The 22,877-nt window shown below is 42.5% G+C and overlaps 1 protein-coding gene across 4 annotated transcripts; it reads right to left on the bottom strand.

Moving 5' to 3' along the window:
- Nucleotides 1–1,658: 1,658 nt before the first annotated feature.
- LOC129587394 (regulator of G-protein signaling 20-like) lies at nt 1,659–22,421 on the bottom strand. Of its 4 annotated transcripts, XM_055481130.1 has the most exons (8): nt 22,035–22,421; nt 19,389–19,991; nt 19,127–19,328; nt 11,933–12,078; nt 9,198–9,281; nt 6,408–6,469; nt 5,884–6,050; nt 1,659–2,985 (listed from the first exon to the last, which is right to left on the bottom strand). In XM_055481130.1, exons 3-8 carry the CDS (start codon nt 19,205–19,207, stop codon nt 2,644–2,646), a joined length of 882 nt encoding a protein of 293 aa, XP_055337105.1. In that variant the 5' UTR covers nt 19,208–19,328; nt 19,389–19,991; nt 22,035–22,421; the 3' UTR covers nt 1,659–2,643. The 4 variants fall into 4 exon arrangements, with proteins under 4 accessions (XP_055337105.1, XP_055337103.1, XP_055337104.1 ...); XM_055481128.1 differs by having other exon boundaries at nt 19,127–19,991; nt 22,035–22,420; XM_055481129.1 differs by having other exon boundaries at nt 19,127–19,991; nt 22,054–22,420.
- Between the last annotated feature and the right edge of the window lie 456 nt (nt 22,422–22,877).

Here is a 22,877-nt window from a genome sequence, read left to right as displayed (position 1 = left end):
GACTCATACATTTTGCATATGTATCTGTATTATGCTTATGTGCGAAAATGTCCGCATTCATGCAGGGAAGCACAAGTTGTCCTTGCAAATCAACGAAAGTACTACACCCAGACATTTCCGTTACGGCACACGTGGCCACGCAGCAAATTCTCGTATCGCTACGGCGAATTGGAGTGGTCAGTCCGGATGCCGCAGAGCAAGCCGCTTCGGTCAGTCTTTCGTTGATTTCCAGCGACTGCAGCAGTGATCCTTGTGCTAATCGCATCGATATCCATAATACCGCCGTGACAGGCCGAACCAGGTGACCTTTATTGTCCACTCTGCCATGGCTGCTGTGCGCCTGAACAGTAGCACGGCAAAAAAGACAATAAGCTTTGCTACGAGTTTCAACCGGTTTCGTATTTTGTGGGATAATCGACAAGTACCAGTTCGCTTTATTGAGTATACTGCACCATTACACTTTTGTTTACAAAATATAAGTAAACGAAGTCAGGTTTTCCGTAAACAATCAAGTGAGAATGGGCATCGAGGTGGTACGGGATGATAATGCTTTTATCATCCCGTCTCGTCATCATCCCTGATGTGGTATGCATGTGCGGATGGAGAGCTCGGTTGGTGCTTGGTTCACCCGAACTACAACCGCATACACATACTGCTTCATTCCAAGCTTCGTATTAAATCGTCGAGAAAATTACGGTTCATCTTTGGCAATGAACGGACTGATGAAACGTTGGGCATTTCTCGTTTTACATGGTTGAAATTAGGAGCTGCTGGATGCTCGCACTTCGCAGCAAAATAGTTCTGTATATTACAGCCTACCTTATGTCCTATAAAATACAGCAAGCGGTATTGGTCAAGGTTTCTATATGTTGGAAATGACAATCCAGTTTGAGGAGTAAATATCATCAGCTGTAAATGGTACCCAGTATTCACTCACTATCCTGCAGTGCAAGGGCACGCTTATACTTTGTACTTAATTTTAAATGAATACCATGATATCAATAAGTACTTCAGATGAAGAGAAAATTAATGCTATATCAAGTACGCAAATTCGGGAGTCGGGACCTTCAGGTACTATGCACTCAATCTTTATGTCCGATATCTTGCGACCAGCTCGAGCACTTAGTCACTTTTACAGACTCGGGAGTCGGGGTCACTATCCGCTGATTGTCCGCGCGGATATTGAGGCTGGATTAGGTACTTCCCGTTGGTTTTAAATTTAATTGTGTACCCCTCGTGACAACGTGCATCCAGTCAAACGACTCTTGTGTTTTGTTAATGGCCATTCGAAGAAAGCTAAATGAATTACTGTATCGTCAACCGGATAAGTGAGCTGACTGCATGCTGCACGTGATGGCAAAATAAATACCATGCGGCTTTTATCCACACTGGAAAGGTTCATGCCAATCGATTTGATTACATAAATGCTGATGTAACCTGCGCAGTGACACCCTGCATCTGCATGATGATGGTGATTTACTTATGCGCGCTACAAATGGTTCTGACCAAGTGATTTTAGCGGAAAAAGTGGATGTTGTTGTCGTAAACGTTAGGGTTTAATCACAGAAAAAGGTCAAAGTCGTGAGAATCTGCATATGACCTGGCTAACGCAATTATTATTTCCGCGACGATATCATAGCGTAATCAAGCGTCGAGAACCACGTTGTAAATTGTTATTGATTTGCTGTCCATCTGGAAACAGAATGCACCATGTATACGTTTGAAACAAAAAAAGAGAGAGAAAACAGAAGTCTAGATTTGTGAAACAGAAAAGCCAAAATTACACAGGAAAGAAAGAGTAGACTGTTGTCCGCGTATGGTGAAAACACATTGATTCGAGGACAAACGACAAAATAATCTTCGTTTGAACACTTATCCCAAAGAAGAACATTTTCATTTATCTAAAATTCTGACCGCGTCACCATAACTGGCAGTCAGGATGAAGAGGCAGGAGATCAAAACGACAACAAAAAAACCATTTTTCTGTGTGTAATTCTGTTCAGACACCGGTGCCGGATCCAGGGCGAGCATCTGTCGACGCATATATATAATTTCAATGCAACAAATTTTGCCGCTCCTTTCCCCGGGACTAATACATACATCTCATCAGTCGCCGCGCGCCCGAAACCAGAGGAATGCCGCAACAAAAAAAAGAGAAAAGAGAAAACCATTTTTTACAACGCAAATACGCTTTTCCAGTCCTTCAGTGCAAATTCCCGCACAACCATTCCCCCGCCGCTATTTCATCCTTTTTGATCCTGAATACAACTATCAGCCAAAAAAATTTTCAAATCGTGATCCTCAGAAACACAAAAAAATGAACCAATTGGAATAAAAACGTCTTTTTGCTCGGAATTCAAATTAGTCGCCAACTGGACCAACAGCATAATTCGCGTCGAAATAATTGAGAAATTGCATGTTCCAGGTGGTGGAAATTTGGGCGAGGATGCTGCCGTTCCCAGTAGGAAAATCATATAATTTCCGATGAACAAAACATAGACCAAATAAACAGAAATAACACGAGCCAATTGGTTTTGCTGGATGGTTGCCGTTTTCTGCAACACAAAATACGCACGCCACCGCACAGACGCCACAATACACACAGCAGAGAGTTGTGTATAATAGGGGTTGTGTGTCTGAAAATCACGACATTGAGGTCCGAATGTGGGAATTTGACGAGCTGGACTGAGGCGCGGATCCGACGGATGAGGCACCGGAATTATTCGCTCGGCCGCCCGCGGCGCCGGCAGCGGCTGCACCGCCCCCGGGCGGCGCCAGTGCCGCTCCGCCCCCGCCGGGCAGGTTGGCATTGGGCTTGAGATATTTGTCCACTAGGCCGCGGTACTGGGGCGAATTGACGAATCGCGGATAGGAGTCACGATGCATTAAGGTAAAAATTTGTAATTGAGCTTCATCGAACGTCGAACGGGAAGGTTCCACCATGTTGCGATTAATTATTTCCCGGACACGGGCATCCAAACTAACCTACAAGCATGCCCAACATTTTGTTTTATCCTTGCGATTGAAAGAAATATACGAGTACGTCATGTATAAAAAATTGAAAAAGTATATTACAGTGGAAGTTCACGCACTGACTTCTGTACATTTTTGAGTGACCCTCGTACAGTAAATATTTTGCCGGCATGGACAATTTAGCTTGCTTACGTAACAGAATATTCGTTCATTCGGCCCTACAGTAAATCTTTTTAGGCAAGTAAATAGTTAACGCTACAATCATTTTGCCGCAGATCGTTACAATTTTGGAAGTTTTTATGATGCTCGTAGTCTGCACGAAGCGGTTGGGGTCTTGGGGACTAAATGTTGTGCAGTTGTATAATTTTTCTTTCTATAATTTGCAACTTTCCGCAGTACTCTGTGCCAAATAGTGACAATCGTATATAACGAAGCGTCAAAATCAGTTACGGACTGAAAGAAGTTGTCATCTCGTTTTGCTGTGCGAGCGCGCGCGCTCGGCATCATCAATTACGAACGGCGCCGCCGTTTAGCATCGAGGAAACACGATGCCCAGACTAGCATACGCCGACGGATCTACTAATCAGGGCTGCCAAAGCGGACGGAGCCTGGGACGAAAATCAGTGCGGGCATGTGAGGAGTCGCACTCGGCACCACACCCAAAACCTGCTGAGTGATGTCGTGTTACAGCAACTCGCGCGCGCTTACCACACGTTACCCAATGTCAACTGTCTTTCGACAATGGACGATACATTATTGGCGGCCGGATTGACATGCATATTCCAATCAAGCAAAATTAATTACCGGCGCTTATCGTACTCGGTGAAACATGTGAGGATTTCGTGATAATTATTATGCAATAAATGCACACGAATGACACGATGAGCGGGTATGCATTTGTTCCGTCCATTGTAGCGAAGAACAGACAATGTGCAGGTCACGAAACCATAGAAGAACAGACAAATTTTCAGAAAATATTGTGATAATTTATTAATTATAAGGTTTTCATTTATAAACAGAATCAATTTTATGCAAAATAATATTATAAAAACGATTACCTTAAATATAGGAATTCACTTACTACTTTTACATAATTTCATACGGTGAAAAATTAATAAGAAAAACAAATGTGTCGCGGAGTGCCGGTCAGTTTGTCGAGTGTGCGTTTTTCTAATTAACTATTTGAAAATGTCCAAGAGCGCTTGTGTTGCGCCGAGAGAAGATGCCTCTTGTCAACTGTGTACATAAAGGATGGAAGCTGGTCCTGATTAGATTTCCCAGCCGTAGGGATACACATTTGTGCACGCGGAGGAGACAAAATGTGTCGGAGATCTTTCAACACTGCCGCGCGGTACTGAATATACCCCCTCGTAAATGTATGTAGCAGCCCCAGCAGCATCAACTGTCGGTGCCGGGTGTCTGCAGCGTGGAACCAATCTCACTCACTGGCAACACTTTATCGATCTTTTCTCCTCATCGCGCCCGCACTCTCCTTCCTCCTTCTCTTTCTCTCTCTCTTCTTCGCTTTCGGGCGCGCGCGAAAAATAAATAAAACTACAGAATACATCCTCTGTACGTTGCCATTAACGGCCATGTACATGCTCCTTCCAACCGAATTATGACAAATTCCCACAACAAGTGCACGTTGATTTTTTGAAAAATGAACACAATGAACCCTCTTCACCGGCTGAACGGACGCTGTAATCATGTCCCCTAACAAAAGCACTGAGTATTAATTTCCGTGTATTCATGTAGCCACGAATACAATATACACCGGGAATAATGTGATAATAATTAAATACTCATCATGACCTTTATACTTGTCACATTTCCGGGTCAATCAAGAGCGATAAACAGCGAGCGCGGGAAAGTTGAGTACAAATCATTACTTAGGCTGAGTATTGATTCCCTCAGTGGTAAAACTAACACCTTGCGGGCAGTTGACCTTTGGATGTTATCATTCACGCTCGGTTTTCTCACCAACCTCCTGTTATAAATGTGTCACCGCCTAAACTGAGCCCAGACAGAAAATTAATAATGTGGCAAAAAATACGCTCACTGGTGTAAGAAATACACGGAATCAGTAGTAAGTCAATGTGGGATGGTCGCGGCTTTTTCTGGATCTCAACGACGCGGTGAAGCAGTAATTAAGGCAAACCTTTTTTCTCTTCGTCGAACTAGGAAGTGTGGCAATCGATGTGTGTGTGTGGATTCTCTACGTCTCCGTGTGTGCATACTTGTGCCGAACCCCATTTCCCGTATTATGCCACGAACTCAACCTTCATCTCCGGTTGAATTTGTCAGCTCGACAGTGCCAAAAGTCCCGGCTATATATACAGCCCATCCCCGTGCTACCCAAACTACATGACATTGTGTTGCAGTCGGGAACGGCCACGTGGCCGTAGCGGATATATATGCCGTACCGTCCAATAAATTATTCCCGTGTTTAAATTACACATTTCCCTGAAAACCCAGTGGAAACATCCGAGCGCACGACGAGAGTCTAGGTTGAAAGTTGTCGACAATTTTTTCCTCGTCCCTATCGTGATGTACCCGAACTTGAATGCTTGAAACTGCATGAAAGCAAATATTAACTGTTTCAAAAAACGCCCCGCTTAAAATTTCACATAAAATTTATTTGACCTTGCAGCAATTTTAATTTTAGCCGATGTTCGAACTTTAAGCGTATCGATGAAACTTTACCGAAAAATGGTATTATAGTTCAAAAACTTTGCGCCGGTGATTGAGATATATACAGCGGACAGGCAAAGATATTACCTCACAGTGTTTGACTAATTTATTACGCTCAAGGAAAATGCTTTTGTCCTGCGTATGTGCATCCGGTACTTCTGTATACTCTGTAGACTATCTAGTTTTTTAAATATTAATAGACAGGAGGAGGACACTCACCTCTTTTGGCGAAAGTATTGATATATAATCCTCATAAATTATGCGCGCTTTCTCCTCCACCGTTTCCGGATTGGTCTCTTTTTTGAGATCTTCACAGGCTAACCAGAATAATATATTCTCTTCGCTATATTCACATTTTAAAAAATCCCGAAACACACGCCTTCCACCTGCAAAAAACATTAGTCCGAATGAACACTACTGGAATTCAAAGTCAACTAAAAACTATCTACACCAAGCAACAAAATTCTTCAATGAGATATCTAGAAAAAACATGATCTCATTCGATGACGCCACTAAACGTAACAATACACAAATATTTTAAGGATTACCGTTCATTAATGAATTTTCCGTTTTTGCATAAAATTTATGTTATTTTTCTTTCCGTTCGTTCTTATTAAACCACGGTCGATAAAACACGTAAGAGCACAGTTGTTAAATTGTGCATGAATTTCCCCGAGTTAATTGGACGAGGTTTCGCGGTGCAGATGCGCCCGGCAATTGGTTAAAGAATAATCAATACTTACTGACGCTATTCATCACATTATCAAAGCTTTCGCCCCATAATCTCACATCCTCGGCGGTTATCCTGCAACGGAAAAAATAATCATCTACCCCGATTATCGACTCTAATTGAAAAGGTGCCACCAGCTATTTTCAAAGAAGGATTCACAGATTAGGTATTCCGAAGAACTACTGCATTACGTACGAGAACCAGACAATTTGCTAGTACCAGACTGCGCACTACCTTCGTTGTTATATTTTTATCATGTCATCCATCTTCTGAACTTCCCAATGAACATTCAAATAAATTTATAATTACAGAATTTACAGTAAATGTACTCAAAATTATGATGTACAAAATGCCAATGAAGTATACGCCTTCGAAAAAATAACAATATACGCACAACAGAAAAATAATAAAAAAAAATTCATACAAAAAATAACCTCTATTAAGGAAGAGTACAAAAGGTGATTGTTATTAAAAGTATCATGCGTGTACATGAAAAGTCTTCGCACTGAAACCTCATAATACTGTACAAGCAGCTGCCTATTTGTAAAATCATATTGTCATTTATATATACGAGTATCAAAAATATTTTTGCGTTCTCAAAAATTAAAAAATCGTTTTGAATCATAGAGGGGAGTGGCTGCTTGTTGTAGAAGAATATGCATAATACATGTGCGGATGCGTATCAGGGAGGCCCGAACGAGTATCTAACGTGCATAATATTGTTATTGCGGCAGGGAGTTGTTTATGGGTGGTGCGGCGCATACTCTAAGGTTTCCCAATGCGGAAGTCGCGTGGGTCTGCCGTTTGATAATTATACATTTCGCCATATACTGCTAATGCTGTACAGCAGTACGTATATACCATAAAAGCGGCAGCTCTTCCCAAAAGCGCGCGCGCTCACCCCGGACCACACAAGTGACGTCAGATGGCTGAAGCTGATTGAATAGTGCGGCACATGCAGATTAACCATAATGGAATCCCGGCCATCATTATTTACCCGCACCGCGCGCCACCCGTTTACGTGCAATGAAAATTAAAGTGGCACTGGTATGTTGTTGTACGATGTTGCCTTTCTCATGCGGACGACACGAGTTTGCCATTTTCAGTGCCACAATACATATATACGCGCTCCCCTTTTTTACAACGCAAGGACCAGCCATAAAAAAGTCTGTTATTTTTAACCTTTTATACGCCGATGCGGTGTGTGTGTGTGTGTTGTACACCGCCGCGCGGATCAATATGTTTTATTCACAACTGCAGTGCTATTGAATTTTTAATCGATTTATAATGCCTGAGAACTGGCTGCACTCTGATTTATTGACGAATCCCGCGATGTATGTAGAAAAACGGTCGTGATTTTTTCTTGTGGAAAAACAGTCCAAAGTCTCCAAACAATCCCGGTTAGCATCAGTAACATGTATCCGAAATCGATAAATGACGTTTACCGTCTATTCTTCCATCACTAATATTGCATTTGTTTATCAAAATGGCAGCTTAATGATGCGTGAAATTTTGGTAAAATTTTTCCCACGTTACGACATTCCACGTATACCAAGAAAGGTCATGTTAGGGCCATCACAATCACTCCCTTTTGCTTACCACCCGGTAATTGTTTAGATTTGTAAAACCGCATTAGCACCGCGTGAGGGATCGAAAAGCGCTGACAACACCAAAGCCTTACACGTAAGATACGTATTCGGAGAAAACACGGGGTATCCGCCACAAAAACACGTTAATTATCGAACCCTAACGCCTGGATATATGGCGGATAACACCGGCATCTAGTGTTACCGGCAGATGTCGTAGTAACGTCTGCCCCGTGCGCGTAAGCCGGGCCTGTCAGCACTCTGGGATGGCATTTCCGGCCGGAACAGTGGAGATATTATTTAAAAAGGAATCTGTCTTCCTGTCTTTGTAGCTGGCGGTGACAATCGATTGTATACGAGCCATATAGAATATCATCATCATATTGTGTGCACGGCCACTGTGTGGTGGAATACATTTCGCAGGCGCGATGTACTGTATATAGTGCGCTTATGTAACCCACCGTGTAGATATATGTATTGCCGGCTCAGAACAACATTAGTGTATACAAGAGAGCCCTGTTGATGGGGGTTGTAATGCATTCCATAAAAAAGGGATGTTGTGTGGGAAAGTCGTTAAGCTGCAGCCCGGTAACATGATGAGGCCATATTTGATTTCCTTCAATAATTAGCCGCTACTATACGGTACATCGTCAGCGGCACGGGCCGGGACAACAAATGCTCTATCGCGCAGCATCTATGCGTTTCCCTTTTCCCTCTTAACCGTATATACATCCTTCTGTGCCTTCATCCCAAATCCCTTAGCCTATTCAGCCACCGCGTAATGCCGGTATATATGTGTTAGAGTGCTCGCTGCGTGTGTATGTGCGCGAAATGGGGGATAATATTACCCGTTCCCGGAAAATTATTACGTTAAGGCCAATTGGCAAAATCCAATAAGCTTCCCTGGACTGTTTAACGGCCGAAAATGACCTGCTTGGACGGGCCACATCGTCGACTGAACAATTTTTTCCCCACCACAATATTACGACGCACATAAAATGATTTATGAAAAACATTGCAAAAGAATAACTCTTAAGATTTGTTTTACCAGAACTGAAACGATATTCTGAGAACTTGAAATTCATGTGTCATTTCAAAATCTTTTATGGAAAACGAATGAACCAAGGTCCCTGCTGCATTTAATTTCGCAAAATACAGTATTACTGCTACGGGTACAAGTTTTAACAAGCATACGTAATTATTCTAGTGGAACTTACGGAAGTTCATCTTGACCAAGTAAAGGCTTGCCGATATCCGGTGGTTGTTTGGGCGGTCGGGATGGAGCGGGATTCCTTGATAAACTAGAAAAACGATGACCAAGCGTTAGACTGGGCAGATTACAGCATTCAAAAAACAGCCACAGCATTGTTATACGCAGTAGTAACGCATTGAAAAAAAAACTTTGCTTAATGCAGCCAAGCTCAGTAACATTCTCCAGGGTATCTTTGTTTCATATCGAGCATTAACATTCTCATAATTCGTCGCATAGTGTGGGAATCATGCCGCGTCGCGCACAAACTGCACTACTCGGTAATGCAACACCTCGAGGCCGGCGTTGTAATAAGAAAAACGATAAAATCGTCATACGTGGAAAACTGTACACCACACAAACGGGTCTGGATTCTCTCTCGGCAGGACCCGCTGACCGGATTGCCTGTTTATTATTTCAGCACCGATGCGAGCCGTTTTCTTGGCTACAGTTCTTTAACATCGCGGCGCATATATGCATATACATATACGACAGCCGACGTTTGTTGATTGAATAAGCAAGCACATTGCCGGTAATATGTGCTTAATTCTTACTGGCTGAGAATTGCAGCGTATGCTGCTGACATGCACATTTCCGCGCGTGGTCCTGAAGTCCGCATGAGAAAACACCGGAGCTCAAAAGGAAGCGATCGAGCTGGGTTAAAACGCCGCGCCGTGCCACAATCACCAGTTGCGCTACTGAATTATGTATACATTAAAGAAAGAGACGAGATTATTCCGTAATCCAGCACGAATATATAAATCAGTACATTTTTCTAGATATGTAGAATTACACCGGAAAACGATAAATATATCACTGGCAGCCGAAATCGCCGGTTCGACATGTATGACATTATGCTGTGACGGTCAAGGATGCGAGAGAAAAGAACACACACTGCCAGTCGGGTATGACATGAAGCGCCGCCGTTTCCTCAACTGCAATCCCACAGCTGCCGCGGAAGGCTCGATGGCGTGCGATGTGCAGGATGATGTAGCCGGGCGAGCGTTGCACTAGACAAACCAGAGCACTGATACCATGCGCGTTGCGCGCGCCGGCCCAACCGGGAGCTGCTGCACGCGGCCGGCCGACGAATCAGCGGTGCCGGCATCCAGTGATGGATCGGCACCTGGTGAGAGATTAATGGAAATATGGGTGCGCCCGCATCCGCCGCATGGACGGCGCAAATCCCCACAGCAGCAGCCCAGGCTCCATTAAGCGTACAACATACATATATGTATGTAGCCGTTAATATACAGTCCCGGCATGTACCGGCCGCGTGCAGTATAGCAGCAAATTAACCGCTTTGTTCTCCTGTTTAGACCGCTGCATCCGCTGCGCACGTTTTCTCCAAAAGGCTAATGAAATCGTAGAACGGCCAAGAGAGCCAACCTGATTCCCAGTCCGGCTGGACCGGTAAACGTCTAACGTGAAACCGACGTTACTGTGCCTAAGCCTTACCGGCAAAATAAGCAAATCATACCCGTTTATTTAAGTAAACCGATCATAATTTTTTCGATCCAGTCTTAAATTTGTATTAATTCTTGCATGTTCAATCATTAAAATGTTCAATTGTTGATGCGCATTTTAAAGAAAACCAATATTAATGATAAGGAACAAGTAGCGATTTTTAGTTTATATCAAGAAAACCTCGCTGCTTTGCTTTTTTCAACATCTTTCAGAGAGTCTATGAAATCTGAAAGCAAATAGCGTTCAAGTCAGCAGAAAATTAAGAGTCAAAGAAATTTTTTGGTTCAAAGTTTAATTAATAATTTACCGCAGATACATAAAAGGCGAGGCTACACAAAAACGGCCAAGTTTTTCCTGTTAGTTTTCCTTCTCCCCCATTAGTCCATTTAGCGTGGAGCGGAAAACGTCGGCTTATCGGATAGTTACATAAGCCTTTGGCCTGGCTGCAGCGTGGTGTGCCTCGTTAGTCAAGCGAGCGCAACCAAGGACGCAGAACGAAGCATAGAAGAGTGAGAGTGTGTGGGCCACAAAGGCAATCTGCCGGATACATAGATATACACTGCGAGCCGGCGCATTTTCCGCCGGCAGCACTGCGTTTAGGAAGGTGTGGATGGATGGTAAGGAGAGATATGAAGCGAAAGAGGAGGAGAGAACAGGCTGCAGTGGATTATACGGAGATCTCTCGGCAACACACGCTGCCCATACGCCTGATTGATTTCCCTCCAGCCTCCCTAGGCCCATGTGCGTGACCTTTAATTTATCACAGTACTCTGAGTGAGCGCGCGCGCACACGGTGGGAAAACGTTTTCCCGCCGCAGTAGCGGGACGGGGTGAGTGAGTCAATGCGGATCTGGTGTAGGTGGACATGAGTCACTGGTAGATTTCGTCAGAGTAAGAAGATCTCCAAGTGAACGCGAAGTATATACTATTACCGAATATATGCATTAACAATGCGTATGTATCGTGCATGCATAGTGCGATTGTGGCGCGCCTTTTCCATCATTAAGCCGGATGCTCGGCATCTGGTGGATGGAGAAGGATACCATTACACAGAGGTAGCGCCAACAGGGTCGCGTGAGTATGATGAAAGATGTGTAGAAAAACGAAAGTTCCCGGAAAGCACTTTAGTGTAATTAACCGAGATGTATAACGACATGTACGCCCATAACACGTACACCCATACAACCGGCATAGTACTGTGAATCGGGGTGCGGATTGTTCCTTTTAAAAACTTACCAGCAGGAAAAGCAGCAGATTCTTAGGCTGCGATCGGTTGATTGGTTCGGTGAGGAAGGTGGCGTATCGACACTTGTCCGGGATCGCGGATTGGGATTATTATTGCGCAGCCGGAGATCATTTCCCGCGTACGATGCACTACTCATCTGTAATACATGGATGAGTTAATTATTGTGTACTTAAATTACAGATGCGGTGCTTTATCGTCATGATGACCGTTGACCAGTGCTTTATCACAAGAGAAAAAACAAATTTTTAATGTGTCAGTTTAATAAACGGTTAAAAGTTACAATTTAAGTTTTTGTACTTTCCCGAAACTGGATCGAAATGATAGTTGTAATTTGTAACTGTAAGAATATAACGTCACTTCTGTTTAAACTTAGCAACTGCGGCCGTCGCGCTATCGGTGAAATAAACTCCTTAAAAGTTTAAAATGAACATCAGTGCAATGTTCTGCGTAATAAACTCCTCTAAGTGAATATAGTCTTATACATTTATATTTTCTGGACGTTGAGTAGCTATTTAGAAAGCGCAGTAATTTGTTCCAAAGTAAGTTGCTTGGTTTCAAAAGTTTCAGCGGTAGCAGCGCGAAGTTTTCGATATAATCATGATTCGTGGCTGTGCAAGCACCGTGAAACGAGTAACGAGTATACGGGTAAAAATTTTGTCCCTCACAATGGTTCTTTGCACTCTGTGCAAGATTTCCAGCATCCAGCCCCGGCTTTCCAGGAAAGCCAGCACGCAGATACCACAACAAAATAATATTATTTAAAGAGGTCTTGAAGACAGTAGGAAGCATTCTTTTCTAAATTCGCCAAGAGTTTCATATAGATACATGATGCTTTACTAGCGTGCGGCCCTTGTACCCAGTTTACCACGCGATATCTCTATAATTGTTATAGTATCAGAAAATTCGTGGAAAGAAAACATTTGATAAGTACTACGTGGATACCTTATACAAACTCATGCAGCACCCGAACCCATATTATGCCAAAGCAACGCTTAAATCTCTCGTAGATAAAGCCGGCTTCTTTGGTTTACAAAAGCGCCATCTGTCGGTATTCGGCAGACCATATAAGATACTACACGCGGGAATGTATGTTCCCAAGTACCGTCCCCGATGTACATCGGCGATGTACAAGGCACCCAGTCAAGCTGTGCAGACGCAAGTATTTAACCTGTAAGTGCAATTTAATCTGTAAGTACAGACGCAGTACCCGCATAGAACAGAAAATATTAAGGTTTCGGGCGCTCTAATAAGCAGCTTGTATGTTTCTTAAAAGAGTCACGGGTCAGGAGAAGAATTTTTCCCAAGTATCTGCACTGTTTTTTATACGAGAATTATTTCGTGGGCCAACAAGTCATAATGATAGTTTAAGGCTTTGCGGCGCCGCTCCACGGCTTAACTTTTAGAATAACGTAAAATACTTTTCCAGAGTATTACTCTACATACTGCATTATCTCGCAGATTATCCTGCCTCACATCAACAACAACAACGAGATACGCGGATAACTGGAGCAGCGTTATATGTTCGGCTAGAAAGTATATCCACGAGTGAACGTTTGCCAGATGCAGTATACAGCAATGTAAAACGTAACAATCCAGGGCAAACTGCCCAATGTCCACTGGCAAGTACCGTCGATGCGTAACGCAGCGGTATCAGAGGCCGTTAATTTTAATTCGGGAATGAGTCAAGTGACAACTAATTAATAACTGTACTGCTTTACAAAACATGCTATGCGAGCCATAATCGGTCGATGCATGACGGATGCACATTCCTGCAAATATTCGAACAGCAAAGGACGCAGATACCGGCTGTTTTTATGTCGTGGATTCTCCTCCCTTTATAGTAGAACTTTTGCAGCTTAACACGAGTACCCTGCCCTATTTTCAAAACATCCGCATATTGTGTACTGTAATCCTGCAACATGTACGGCAAGTTACAAGCTTGCCTGTTCATGCACATCCAAAAAAATTACAACTACTACTGCGAAAATTTTTGAGTTCAGATGTACCGTAAAACTTACAATGCATGTGCTGTGTGGTATGTACGTGTTGTACTCGCGCGTAATATGCTGTTCGAAGTGTATAATTATATCCCTGTACCAAGAGGCTTATGTACAACTGCAATCAACTAAATCAATCAAAATTTAGAAAAACTAAAATGTAAAACTAAGATTAAAACCACACATAAAATATTTAAATTGGTATTCACTGTACGTATTTACCGACCTTCAAAATTTCGCACAACAGAGCGGTTGCCTGACCGCAGTGCCAGTTCTACAAGTCGGATTTGGTAAACACATGTATCCACAACGCGCCGTTATTATTGCGACACTGTGCGCCAGTGCTCTTTCCACATTGTTAAAGGGGAAACACACAACAATATCACCGGTTAAGGTCAAGCCGGAGAACCCAGCGGACCGGAAGTGTCACCGACACCGCTCATCGGTGTATGTACAGTGTACTGTATCCCGTGCAGAATGTGTGTGTGCATAAGTATCAATAACACCATCATGCCACTTTGGCAATCCGGCACGTGATGCAGTTGGCCGCCATTGACGTCAGCAGTGTCGCTGTTTTGCACCTTGCGCCCGAGAGTGTCTGTTTTCCTATTCATAAACGAGAAGAGATTTGGTCCCGGCCGGCCCCGGCTTTACCGTACATAACAACATGGGTATTACACTTGTACCAATTCACACGCGGATTTCCCATTCTTGCAACAGTTTGGCCAGGCATTGACGTAACAGGAAGAGTGGTTATTTTTATACTCGTGCCACTGATGATACGCTCTTTTCAGCTACCTACGCCATGATCCAAAGAAAATGGTAAACGAATTCATTTGCTAAAGCCACGTTTTTTCTCAAGCGCTGGCTGTAAATAGCACCAGCTTCGAAGCCGGTCACACGCTAATTAATTACTTGAAAAATGGATGTGTTAGGCGACGCACGTACGTAAACACGCCGCTAGGGTAAAAAAAGTTGGAAGGTATAAGCATGTACATATCCCATGTTTTGACGACGTTGGTGACGAACAACACAAAGCTGTTCGCTCGACTGCAGCTTATGCATATATAAATCTTTTACGATCTTGCGTCAGTACAAAATTATCTTTAACTAAACAGCCTATAATACATTCCATATTAGTTTTTAAGACAAAATAAAAGTCTTCAGCAGATTTAAGTCTACGCAAGCCACCCGTCCATAAAATTCAGAAATAGAACAAACATTTATCTTACGGAGTTTTTAGAAGCAATTAATCTTACACTTCCAAACCTAGCTGTCCATGTCCGGTAATTAAAAACGACGCAGAATCGCCGGCAAATCGAGAATTTATTAATGAAGATGGCATGTACAGTAGTAAAGTGTTGCCAATCTGGACGGGATAGGATTTGAAATTGAACGACAATTAGCATAGCTTCCTATTTGTTACATGTAGCAAGGACGGCAATAAACGTCAAATTCTCTTGAACGGAACCGGGTTCGTGACCTGATTACTTCTCCCACATAGCAGATTTATTGCGGCGTGTTTCCACCTTCTATACTGTGCCGGAGACAGGCGCCTATATATACTGCAAATACCATTTACTTGCTATCAATTTTTAACAGCCAGTGCTTAAATTGATTTCACCGAGATACCATTAGACCGATCCTGTCCCAAAAAGTGATGATGGGAAAAATTATAGGCTCACATTACACGAAACTGTACATAAATGTTTAAAAATTTACCAATGCGATGACACAATTTCCAATGGGTTTTCATGACCCAGAGTAACTTATTTAGCTAAATAAAACAACTGCAGAAACAATTATGAATCGGTTATGGCATTTATTTTACAAAAGAATAGATAGAATTTATGATACAATTTTTTTGCTCGCGAACCAGGAAATACGAATACCGGTAAATGAATGCAACCGTTATTACAACGTAGTATTAATGGCAATATATTCAGGTCGCAAACATGTTGTCAACAAGAGCCATTGCGAGAAGCTGTACGCAAATTGCCGATTAATATCGGGGAGTTATCGCTGGTCGGCCGACACTCGAATGCTGCCACCACAAGATTATCAAATTGCAGGAGCCACTGACGTCATTGTCTGGCCGCGTTGGGACTGTTGTCATCACATTCCTTCCATGCGTACAAACATTCACGGCCAGTGTGCATATATACATTTATATATACGGAGTGAGATATAAGCGCGCGCGCCATTACGCACATATAGTGCGCGATCGGCCACTTGATGCTAAATAAAAGATCTGTTGTGGTTTCCCGGCGTAGAAGACTTCCGGTTCCCAGTGCAGTATGTGTGCATTATACGAACGCGGAGGTCGCGCCCAGGGTTATCATGACGCGTGGCCGCGCTGTGTTTATGTGTGTATTAGTCAGATTTGTGTGTTTGCATTCTTCTGACCACATGCCAATAGACAACATCGTAGTACGCGCGGCGCTTGACCTTACGCGGTCGACTGTAAACAAATTAAGGTGCGCCCTTGTTGTATAAGCGCACACGTGTGAATTATGACGTAAACGGCGCGTATTTTGAAGGGGCTCACGGGTAAAAATACGCCATTCAAAGATCTTATTGGATTATGCTGGGTCGAATGTGTTTACAAATTGAATTCGGGTTTTTGCGTGCGATATTAATGGCATTTGCTATAAATACGAGTATAACATGCGACACACACCTTACATTTAGCTAATGTTGTAAACGACAACAATTTGAATCACAGCAAAATGCAGGCTATCCATAAACGGAAACTGCTAACGAAACCTTAAAAGTTATTTGAAAAAGTAGGCATTTTCTAATACATATAAAAAATTACAATAAGATTTTTCGATATTGGACTTAAAAATTGTAAAAGGATTTTCTGTTTTAGAATTAAACCTACTAGATAAAAGCCTCAAATTCTGACTATCTCATTTTGCATAGAGTTTTTTAATTGGACATAAAAGTTATTTGACAAACACGAGTAATGTGTATAGCAAATAAAGTGCAACACTAATAGACCAGTCTGTCAGTGTAGTGATCATGATCGGTACTTGAATGCATTATTCTATCCCGACACACACACAAACATATATAGAATGCCGGCTGCTCCTTGGCGTATTATAAAGCAGATAATAGGAATTACATGTTCTTCCGATTAGTCAATTTATCTCAAGTATATTTGTGTGACAGGACAAGTATAGCCCTGGCACTGTTGTGCGCTGCATGCGCCGCGCCGACCGTTCAATGCTGTATAGCGCAATTCCCGGCAACCGGCAGCAGTCATGCAGGAAAAACGGGGAAGAAGCGATAGAAGCGCGACGTGGCGAGTTATTCGTCTATGGAAATGGGTATCGATTGGGGATGCCGTCGCGCGGCCCCGGATGCCCTCTGGAGATTAGCAGTGGAGTCGCAGGATCACAGACCTTTCGGCCAGCAATTACATCACACGTTGGCAGCTACGGCAGGATGCGGAGAAAGTAGATAAAAATTTATGTAACCACGGCTCTTAAACCCACTGTATACTACGCCAACATGTTGCAGTATATTCCGCGCCGCGTGTACTGTACATGCAGCGTATATACAGAAAACAAGGTCCCCATCAAAATTCATGAGATTCCTTCACCCCGGCCCTAACTGTGACAGACCACCCATTAATATCAATATAGATTTCCCGGCTGCTGGGATCTCAACAAAACGCCACTATATGACCTGGAGGTGTTGAAATTTTTATATGTTTCTACTGCACAAATGTTACCGGTATTTTATGTCATCCTTAATTAATGCGGAAAATCAATCGTTCTGCATATGAAGCAATTCTAAATACGCCTGCTTTAAATAGTTCAGGAATCAAAAGAACAAGCAATAAAAAAAGTAACAACTTTTTATGCAAACAAAAATTCTATCCCCATATTACAAAAATAAAAACGGTTAATGAATATGAATTAAGATCTACATTGCAATGCCAAGGCGCTGCAAATCTGGCCAAAATTTTACAGGCATATTTTTTCATCCGGCTCGGGAAGGAGTTTTGTACAGAATACTAGCTAATGTAGTTTTCTCTGCTGCTTGAGTAGGATCAAGTAAAAAATGCTATTTATCGAATAAGGCGGATCGTTGATGTGTTGCTCATATGATAAACCTTACGTTATCCTTACGCTGGCATATTTATCTAAGGAAACTGATTCCTTTTTTCCGTGTGCCCTGCTCTATTCCCCCAAACAATCGGTACGCACTGGCTACAATGGGGAAATTTTGTAGCAAATTTGATTAAATGGGCGTCCTTCGTATTGAACAGCTGCCAATGGGGTACAATATCGGTTTTTGTCCGGCGAACAACTTGACGATATATAGACGGTATATAGATAAACGTGTACAGCTTGCACTACAGTGTATATAATCCAGCCTCTACAGAGTTGTGTTGCGGGACTGAGTGCTGGGGAATAGAAAAAGGAACACGAAACGCTGTATATACTGTGGAAACGCGGAAAGGGAAAATCAATATATGGACAAAAGATCGAAAATCGACGCCAAGATGAGCAACCATTGCCAACACGTATATATCCGCAACACGGCGCAGTTGCGGGGACCGGGCCAGAAAACAGCACCAGCGATAACGTTAACGCTAACGCCTGCTGTGCCAAATAACATCCATATACATTACGCTCGGTAATCAGTGTTATGTCTTACGTAAAATTTTACACCGCGGACAAACCATGTTCCCAAAGAACCAGCGCGTACACGTCGTTGACAGATCGGGCATTTTATGAAATATAAAGTGCAATATTGTAAAAAATTTTCTCTCGCTTTGATCGTTATTCATAAAAGAACGGCACACCGAAATACTTTCAATCACAAAATTAATTATAATTTAGGGAAGATCGATCCAGGTTTTAAAAAAAATTTCGTACAAAAGCAGGTAATAAAACTGTCTGGTTTACCGAAGTACTACTGCTTCGCTATACCACTGAAGTGATAATCAGTATTGCAGTATATCCCCTCAAGTACAGTGTATTGTAGTTAGAAAACAGTTTTTCGTATTGCTGCTGCAAAAATTCATTAAACACAATTGTCTACACGCAATTTTATTACAATTTAGAAAGAACATTGTGTCTGCATTTAATGCTATGACAAGTTCCCACGCATATTCTAATGTCGGGAATTAAAAAGCGCCACAACGATTGATCAGCGGAGACTGTCACTCACCGGTCGGGAATCTTGCTTTAACATTGTCATAAGGGAGAACTTGATCAGATTAGCCAGCGGACGGGAGAAATCGCCGAGCATCCACCATCAAAATACACACACGTTCGAAGCTTCCCCTCCCTGCGTCCCCGCTAACGAATAGTCCCACACAACAACCGATCATACATCCACGGCGGGTCGGCGATGCAGTATATCAACCCCACTGGCATCCAGCACGGTTATCATCATATTTTCCAAGACAGAATATCACAACAAAACAGACCTGGTCGTCGGTGGCGCACGGGTCGCGTTCCGTCGGTCGACACACGAATTGTGGAGAGTGGTCGCGGCGTCGTAACCGTTAACTAATCCATGTTTTGCCAGTGATTATAATCCAACAGCAGTAGCAGACAGGATGCCGTTAGCTGCTCTCTCTCCCTCTCTTTTCGCTCTTTGCGTCGTCAAAAAATCCGCTCGATCCAGTTCCACACACACACACACGCATACGGTATACACACACAGCCGTTTGGTTTATGTGTGTGTGTGGCGATAGATTTAGAGCTGGTGTGCGCCGCCGCGTTCCGATCCTGTCGTTTTCCGTCGGTGTGTGTGTATATGTGAGTGAGCGTGTGTGCGTGTGTGTGTAAGGCGGTGTTGTATGAATGAAAAACGGGATGGACCGTTGGAGGACGTAAAATATATCTGGCGTGTATATACCCAAACGCTGGCTGTCGGCGCGCAGCCCCGGTGCTCTCATCCACACAAGCTGCGATCCACGCCCGGAAATGATCGCTATATGTTTGCCGGTAATGCACTGGCTGCTGTGTCTGGCCACGACTGCGCGGGGATACGATGATGTGACTCGCTAATCATGCTATTCTTTTATCTACAAATAAACATTCTTATGTATGTCTGCCGTCGTTAAAGTGAAGATATTATTAAAATAACTAATAAATAATAAATAATATTATTATTAAAATAACATGCTCGCAGGGTAAACTTTTCAGGTGTTACTGATAATCAGTTAAACGATACATTTCATATATATCTATATACATTCTTTAATTTCGTTCATTCTGTGGATCGGTTGCATATAAATACGCGATCCTACTTTGAGATTCTGTTTAAGTTGGTATCACTAGCTAAAGGTTGAATCTGCGGCACTTGATATATACTATACATATAGATATAACATTCTCCTACATTCTTTCTTATACAACTAATACAAGTGACAATCTGTGCCGTTCGCCATCTCGTCCCGTTGGCGTGCACGCGCCATTTAAAATGCCAGACGATTGACATGAGGGTTACGTAACATGTGATCCCAATTTGTTGATAATTACATATTTGTTTCTCCTCCACCGGAAATTCTAAAAATATACGCAGACAGACACGCCTAAAAAATTCCGCTTCCTCCCGTCAAACCGATAATTGACGGAATGCATTACGTAATTAATTAGTCCGACAAAAACCATATGTAAAAAATTGCTAGCAAATGTTGCGAACTCAAATTGTACCTTCTTTCGCTACATTGATTGGGAATATGCAATCAGCCATAAATCAAACTGACTCAAAAGTCGATATGTTTAGCAATTTGAAAAATATAATGCAGCTGGCATAATTTCCGTGAAATTGTGTAATTTATCCATCCAGAGTGCAATTGTATTTCAAGATGAAGATACGCGTATTTCTTGTTTACACAATGCATACTCGTTCACATTCGATTTGCCTGCTTAGAGCAATAAAAATCACCAGTTTTGCTGTATGGATATACGACTACGTGTGCATTAAAGCGGGTATAAAAATCTTCTGATGTGGCGGAATAAAGAGCTGGCGCATCAAGTGCTTAATAAAAACTTGATACCATTTACATAATCGTCCGGACCGATTCTGCGTACAATCTGCATCAGGATGATTATCGATGGTTCAACTATAAACGCATACACTTATTAAACAGCGCATCCGGTTATTTTGACCTCGGTCACATCCACGTGTGCTCCATTGTAAAAAAACCGGCGATAATGTTTGTAACTAACTAATAAACGCCGCGAACACTCAATACAATGCGCTGCACAACCTTTCACGGAAATTGTAATAGCGGACATACAAATAATCTGTAATTTTAATTTATGGTATCTACATTTTTGCACAATATATATTGCTAAAGCAGAAAAATTTAGTGGGGACTAACGTAACCTTTACTTATAATTATCATAATTTATATCATCGGCAGTTAATATTATTGCTTATTTTCCATAAAAAATAGCTGATTTTTTCATTATCTTTTTATAACAATTATATATTTTTCGAATTTTAAAAAGAAACGTATAGCTGGCGCCTCTGCCATCGTTGCATAATAATGTAAATTTATCGATTAAAATTCCAAGTAAACCACTGCATTGCGTATGCGAATCGCTCGAGCACTTATAAATCCGAGTGTTTTCACAAGCGTTAAAATACATGGGAAAAACGCAATCGGCATTTGATAAGAAGTTAATAAATCAGCCCAAACGGCACACGCTAGTCAAATCTATTAAAGCGGAAACATTGGAAAAATCACTTTTGTAGTGGTAGAAATGAGCTGCTGCTGATGTTTTAAAAGGGGGAAGATCAATCGATAAAAGCCAAAAGAAAAATAGTCATGTTTTATATACGCGCGCGCGCGCGGTCTAATCAGTCTGTGGACGCTGCACATTCGATGCCGAGAACCTTCGCCAGTACGCTTTATATCCAGCGGTGAATTTACAGGCACTACAACGTTGCATAACTCTCTAAAGTCTCTGCTCATGAGATTCATCGATGCATTTTAATTGGAAAAAAATTTACAGTGCAACGAATTAAACGCCCAAAAAATTTCGTAGCAGAACCATTTAGAATGGTAGGATTGAGCGTTGAATTACGTATCGTATACGTAGTAACGTATATATACCTCACAAATTATTTCGTACCTTCCGCTTATTAATGCGTGGAAAAATATCCCAAAGCGTGTTGATAAGGATCGCTGGATCTATCCGTTAAAAGAACGCTTCCAGCGCATTGATCGCGGCAAATATCCAAAATTAATGTTGAAAAGTGACCGTAAAATCTTTAACGAAACAGGGAGACAGTTAAGCACGGTACGACTGTGATGGTAAATCTCTTCGGCGAATCCGACAGGAATACATACAGGGCCGGGCTCTGTGTACGCGCAACGGCCGTGATCAATGCAGCATAGTTGATAATTTCCTGTGAGAGATGTAGTATTTTAATTTACCCATTACCAGGAAGATTGTCGATTCACACTGTGAAAGAGCGCTTTCCTTGGCACGGTCCTGGCCAAAATAGGGCTTGTACGCCAGCTTTCCTGTACAGTAGTACTATGGTATTTCAGCAAAAAACAGGGATTGATCGCTCGGTTGACTGCCTGATCGGTGACGGTCAGCATCGATCGCTGTTTTGACAGGAATTCAGGAAATATGGGTAGGTGAACCTGTATTGTCCTGTAACCGTTCAACAGCAATTAGGGTTGTGATAACAGGGAATATTTGCCAGACTATGACAGTTTTAGCGCGAGTTGTCCGCATCGACCGGCGTTCAGGAAATATTTGTCACCAAGAGTGCAGTTTCATTGCTGCAGTGCAGCGTGAAGCGCAGGTGAACAGGGAATGTTGTCGGGAGCGACCCCTTTAACGTGCTGCTACATCGATCGACATTGGTTGGTTTTTATGCTCTGTTCTAGCTGGGAGCCTGGCTTCTCGGTGTTTTCCGGGACCGACACGGAAGGAGTATGATT

This window comes from Paramacrobiotus metropolitanus, unplaced genomic scaffold (genome assembly GCF_019649055.1).
Source record: "Paramacrobiotus metropolitanus isolate TYO unplaced genomic scaffold, Prichtersi_v1.0 Parri_scaffold0000025, whole genome shotgun sequence".
Taxonomy (NCBI): domain Eukaryota; kingdom Metazoa; phylum Tardigrada; class Eutardigrada; order Parachela; family Macrobiotidae; genus Paramacrobiotus; species Paramacrobiotus metropolitanus.
Note: the sequence above shows the minus strand (reverse complement) of the source record. Positions and strands in the feature narration are given on the sequence as shown.

Coding starts and splice junctions, on each gene's coding strand:
- LOC129587394 (XM_055481130.1), bottom strand. CDS start 19,207: ATGCTCGGCGATTTCTCCCGTCCGCTGGCTAATCTGATCAAGTTCTCC. Junction 12,079..19,126: donor TAAAGCAAGATTCCCGACCG/GTGAGTGACAGT, acceptor CATGTATTACAG/ATGAGTAGTGCATCGTACGC. Junction 6,470..9,197: donor CTTGGTCAAGATGAACTTCC/GTAAGTTCCACT, acceptor TTTCCGTTGCAG/GATAACCGCCGAGGATGTGA.